The sequence below is a fragment of the Panthera pardus genome, unplaced genomic scaffold, assembly GCF_024362965.1.
Source record: "Panthera pardus isolate Hobbes unplaced genomic scaffold, ASM2436296v1 HiC_scaffold_1, whole genome shotgun sequence".
NCBI classification, from domain to species: Eukaryota; Metazoa; Chordata; class Mammalia; order Carnivora; family Felidae; genus Panthera; species Panthera pardus.
In genome coordinates, this window is record NW_026526654.1 from 4,992,106 (window position 1) to 4,998,583 (window position 6,478).

The 6,478-nt window shown below is 34.0% G+C and overlaps 1 protein-coding gene across 1 annotated transcript; it reads right to left on the minus strand.

The window, feature by feature from the left end:
* Positions 1-5,261: 5,261 nt before the first annotated feature.
* LOC109257120 (olfactory receptor 6M1-like) lies at positions 5,262-6,230 on the minus strand. The gene has a single exon (XM_019433091.2). The coding sequence runs from the start codon at positions 6,228-6,230 to the stop codon at positions 5,262-5,264; it is 969 nt and encodes a 322-aa protein (XP_019288636.2).
* Positions 6,231-6,478: the final 248 nt, after the last annotated feature.

The window sequence follows — 6,478 nt, forward strand, 5'->3', positions numbered from 1 at the left end:
TCTGCTCTTTGTAAAAATGACTGCCACCTCCTGGTGGACTACAGGTCTTCTCTCCCCCAATTCACCCCTTGGCATCTGACACATTCTATCCTTTAAATTTTCATACTGTTCTTTTAATCCTAAGGTTGATTTCCTAGGTGTTAAAAATGGTTTGATGTTTATCTAGCTGTGTTTGAGGGATGACACAAACCCAGGATCCCCTTACTATGCCACAATCTTAACTCTTCTTCCAATTTATCTTAGTTAATGGTTTTATTGACTTAAATGTTTTTATGCCTTTCCATATTAACTTTTTAATATCTGTAGAATCTTTAGTAATATCACTTAAAAAAAGACTGATGTTGATATTTTTTTGTTTTTTTTTTTTGATGATGATAATTTGTGGTTTACTCCTTTTTTCCTTTATTTATTTATTTATTTATTTATTTATTTATTTATTTTTGAGAGAGAGAGCACAAGCAGGGGAGGGGCAGAGAGAGAGAGAGAGAGAGAGGGAGACACAGAATCTGAAGCAGGCTCCAGGCTCCAAGCTGTCAGCACAGAGCCTGACGAGGGCTTAAACCCACAAATGGTGAGATCATGACCTGAGCTGATGTTGGTTGCTCAAACAACTGAGCCACCCAGATGTCCCTGTGTTTTAGTCTTTTTAATGCTTCGCTAATGTTTTACAAAAAGCAAAATATGCTCCATATGTCATAAATAGAATAATTAAGAACATGGCATGTGGGATAAAAGGAATATAAACCAATTGCCAAAGAGGGTTGAGTGGCTAAAACATAATGGCCTAACGATGATTAGAACTTCTCATTTATGGTAAACACAACATAATTGATGAGCACTGAATAATTTTAATCTATAAATTACCATTATTGGGTTGAGGTACTCTGAGGAAAGATTAGTGTCAAGTATCTGAACGCAATAAATAAATAAGTAAGAGGCAATTTTGGTTGCTGTCTATATTATGTAGCCCTGCAGTTGTCCTGTCATCATAATTTATTTTACTTTTTTATTTGTAATGGTCCCTATGCTTAGGAAGTTGATTCCTTGCATTTCACAAGGACTAATATTGATTTACCTACCAGTGGTAGACTGCATTAACATCCATCCTATTTCCATCCATCTAGGTCAATTGGAAGTCAGTGAACATGATGAAATCAGTGTTGAAAAGCACCTGGGCCAGTGACCTTGCTTGTTTTTTTTCCTTCTACCATTGCCATAGGCAGCCCAGGAAAGCTTGCTGGTCACAGGAAGAAGATATATGAATGGAAATCGTGGGTTTTTATTTGTGTTCCTCATTGAATCATTGAATGTAACAAACTGGGAAATGTCCTTTTTAAGTTATTTTAAACACACATACTGGTTGATTTTTCCTCTTTTGAGATAATGGTTTTATTTCTTCCCTTCATGTTAAAGTAATGAGTTACATCCTGTATTAATTAAACATTAAGCCAAATCACATTTATTCTATATTGCCATCTAGATTACATGTATGATCTCTTCACCTGATTTAGTTTTTAATTTTGTGAATTTCCCTATAATGTTTGCCTCCGTTTTTATGAGAACAATTAGTCTGTAATATTCTCTTATCAAACTATTTGTATTTGGTTTTGAATATAAGAGTATATTAGCTTAATATAATGAGATGAAGAAGCATTTTATCTTTTCCCATTCTCTGAGTAATTAGATCTAAGTGATAATTAAGTGATAATTGATGTTTCTTTGGATGATTCAGAGAGTACAAATAAAAAAATAGGTGTTTTTTTTGTTATATTTGTAAACTACTTGTTCAACACATGGTTATAGGAAATAGACACCATTGAAGAAACACTTATATCCCCTATTTTTTAACACTTCAGTGTATATGAGCTCACTTTCACTGAAATGTTTGTATTTCAATCCAGAGTGCTGTTACTGGCCTATTAAACCCTGTTATGTAGCAGACTAGATGTGCCAAAGATCTAATATATTTTGTGTCCAGTTCTTCATCAATGACTGATAGGAGTTGGTATACCAACTACCTTCTGTCACTGATGGGGTAACCTGGAATACATGTTTTCTAGTGATTCCAAGAGTCCTCTCTTGGATGAATCTCCCTTTCTATAAAGTGTTATTGGAAATCATATCCTTAAAATAACATTTTGAAATTGGATTACTCACCACCCAGGTGGCAACCAATATCATATCCCTGTAGGTAGGGTAGTGGCATCAACACTTGACATTCTGAAGTGTGAAAAGTACTAATAATTTCACTTGATGACTGGTACAGGATACAGGTAGAATGAGAATGGATAATAGTATTTCTCTAGCATTTGAGTTACATCAGAAAAAAATTTTAATATTTATTGATCACATATCATGTAGCAAGCCCAGACCTACGTACTAACTTTTATGCTCTTATTTTAATGAGTAGAGTTTAGGATGACTAAGCTCTGGAGATGGACAGTGATTATGGTTGCACAGCAGTGTGAATGTGCTTAATGCCACTGAATTGTGCACTCAAGAGGAAAAAAAAAGTTTTATGTATATTTTACCATGAATAAAAGCATGTATAGATTTTATTCATTTTACCATGAATAAAAGCACGTATAATCCATATTTACATTAAAATATATGTGTAAATATTTATAGAAACCTTTCTAAATGAATATACATGTAAATAATATGTTGTAATTATATTGGTCAAAAAAAGAGATCATTTATGAAATTCTATTGTCATTAATTGTTTATTCATCACTATCCCTTTTGTCATTTTGAACATTTACCTATATTTCTTTCTTTACTGTGATTCATTGGTATCTATGAATTATCTTTGCATATAACAGAACTAGAAATACATATTAAATGAAACAATGACTAAAATTCTGAATTCCTTTAAACTCTTGCTCTTACTGTTTTGTGACGGTCAATAATACATAACTTCCTTCGCTTCATTTTCTTCATCTTCGCATTAGTGGTTTGAATACAAAATTTCTAATACTTGTAAGATATTAGACACAAAAATTGTTATTTTTTTGACAAATGGTTGAACTCATCTTAAAACTTGAAGGAGTTCTATGAATGATTTTACTTTCTCATGTTTTAGTTTATTGGGGGAAATAGAAACATATGAATCAACTTTTATTAACTTCTGGAAATTTGTAAATTCCTCCCAGAGCACTGTCACATACAATATGAGTAATGCAAAAGTATATAATTAGAAGATATATTTACAGATTCAAATGAACATGACTTATTATAAAAGTATAGTGCTTCAGTTGTAACTTACTGAAACACACTAATTGAAATTTATTTAGCCAGGGATGGAACACAAATGAATAAAACAGTCATCATTAATGTCTTATTCTGAAAACTCAGTCTTTTAGGAAATAAAATTTGCCATCCAATTGCAAGAGGGAGGGTGATCCATGTTCAATATCATTTAGTGTAGGAGGTCCCAGGAGCTGTAATATCCAGGGAATGTGAAGAAGTCTGCCTTATATGAGGCTTATGATGGAAAAAGTGATCTGTTGCTAGGAATCTTATTGTCACCCCTTGTGATTACTCAGCTGATTTTATATTTTTTCTTCAGAAATGTTATGCTCCCTTTCATACAGTCACTAATTATATTTCTAGGTTTTATTGATGACAATACAGTAAAGTAAAATAATAATAACTTCAAAGGCATTCTATGAGTGAAAATTCTAATTTTCTTTCTGTTGGCCCATAATGGTTTCAACACCATGAATGGTCTCCATCCAGGCACGCCATAGAAGTCTTGCTAGGACATGGGGGTACTAACTGAGAATAGATGAGCACAATTATTAATAGTGTTTTTTTTTTCTTTTCTAAAAGAGTAAGAATTTTATTTTTTTTCCAACTTTTTTTTTTTTTTTTTTTTTTTTTTTTTTGGGATAGAGAGAGACAGAGCATGAACGGGGGCGGGGCAGAGAGAGAGGGAGACACAGAATGGGAAACAGGCTCCAGGCTCCAAGCCATCAGCCCAGAGCCTGACGCGGGGCTCGAACTCACAGACCGCGAGATCCTGACCTGGCTGAAGTTGGACGCTTAACCGACTGCTCCACCCAGGTGCCCCTAGAGTAAGAATTTTAAAGTCAGAGAGGTGGAGAGTATAAGAAGTTAACAGCTAGGAATCAGAAAAGACAGGAAGGAATCTGGGAATAATTAACAAATCAAATTGTAGTTTTTTATATCTGTTTACTGTAAGCAAGGCTAAAGCCATGCTTGAAACATTTACAGAGTATTTAATGGTCAGAAAATTTTGTTGTATATGAGAAGAGTACCTCTGTGATCTGTGGATTGAAATTACGTGCTGGTTATGGAGAGAGTTCAGTTTTTGTGAAATATATAATTCACAGTAACAATGATGGATCATAGATCATGTTAGTCTAAGTACTTACTTTAGAGTTATTTTCTCACTTATACCTAATTAAGATATTTTTACTGTCCTTTCAAACAGTGAAAAAGTGATGCAATCTAAGTTATGTTGCAATTCCAAGGTCATTATTAGTATTAGTTTTTAATAAAACCTCTTATTATAAAAATTTTTATTTTCAAAGTTCAGTATCTGAAGTAATTTCCTACTATTCTGAAAAAAATATTGTAAATAGGCCATTGTGATAAATTTCTGCTACTTACCTATCAGTTGTCTGCATAATTAGCAGAGGCCTGTAAGTTCTGATAAATTCCTTTGCCACAGGTAGATATATCCTTATATTCTATGGCATAGAATTTGAGTACAAATGCTAAGGACATGGAGTCATGAGTAGATCAGTCCACAATTAAAACCCAAATTTAAGTAACAAAGGGACAATATATGCAACATTTCAAAGTTGAAGTCAGATCATGTTTAATATTTTCTTCTAAAAACAATCCATATGAATCAAATGTGAAATATAAGTTAATATTTGAAAACTGTTGTAAATTAAGAAAATACTTAAAGAAGAAACACCTAATACTGGCTTTGTTTGAATTAAAAATCCCTAGACTGTATGAAATTTTGATTTTTAAAACACTGGAGGCACAGAAAAAATGGGAATAATAATTACTGATGTATTTATATCTATCTATCAGTATGTTTGTATGTATTATGAATGCATGTATATAATTTTAGATCTATGTGACTTACTGTTAAGTAAACCTGGACAAAAATCAGGAAGTGATATATGTTCTCCTAAATGTTTTCCTTATGCAAGCATATTAACTTTCAGTTATATTACAAAATCATTTTATTGCCAGACATGAAGATATCTTTGTTGTAGATATTATTTTTGTGGTTTTAAAGACCTTGAATTTGTTAACATGCCTACATATTTATTGAAAGCATCTCTCAGGGATTCTTTGACTTTCTCATTTCGAAGACTATAGATGAAAGGGTTCAACATCGGCGTTACAATGGTGTTCAGCACTGTGGCAAATTTGTTAAGATCCATCACATCACCCTTTTTTGGGCGGACGTAAATAAAGATGGAGCTTCCATAATAAAGTGTCACAACAGTGATGTGTGAAACACAAGTGGAGAAAGCTTTCTGCCGTCCCTGGACAGAAGGAATTCTAAGGATAGTAATAATAATGTACATGTAAGACACTCCTGTGAAGAGCAAGGAGCCCAAGAGCAACACAGCAGAGGAGATAAAGTCAGCCAGCTCAGCCAGAGCAGTATCTGCACAGACCAGCTTTAGCACAGGGCCACTGTCACAAAAGAAGTGATTGATAATATTTGGTCCACAAAAGGGCAGAGGAGCAGTTAAGATTGATGGTGCTAAAATTGACAAAAATGCACCTAAATAGGATCCCAGAAGCAACAATATGCATGTCTGTTTGTTCATGATGATGGCATACCTCAATGGGTTGCAGATGGCAATGTATCGATCAAATGACATGACGACCAGGATGAAGGATTCCGTGGATCCCAAGAAGAAGTAGAAGAAAGACTGTGTGAGACATCCTATGAAGGATATTGCCTTGGTGAGGGAAAATATGTTTGCCAGCATCTTAGGCACCACTGTGGAGGTGATGGCAACTTCAAGGAAGGAAAGATTGGCTACAAAGAAATACATGGGTGAATGCAGACGGTAGTCACCACACACCAAAAGGATGATCATGGTGTTGCCAATCATAGATGTCATGTACATGAGCAAGAATGCAGAAAAAAGAAGAATTTCTACTTCCTTTTCATTCTGAAACCCCAGAAGAATAAACTCCATGACTCTGGTCTTGTTTCTGTGATCCATAATGTTGACACTTCCACCTGACATAATAAACAAAATATAAGTTCATGGTTGGTCTTTGCAACTTAACTTTGGAAGTGCCCTTACTATAGAAATTATCTTTTTCTTTGTGGAAGGATGATAATAAAAACAAAATAAAATAAGTCCTGAGATGAACTGTGGAATACACTTCTACATTAAGATTGGCACAACTGTTCTTTTGAAAGACCTGTGAGTCTGTGCTCAGTGTATGGACTCTAACAGTGAAGTTA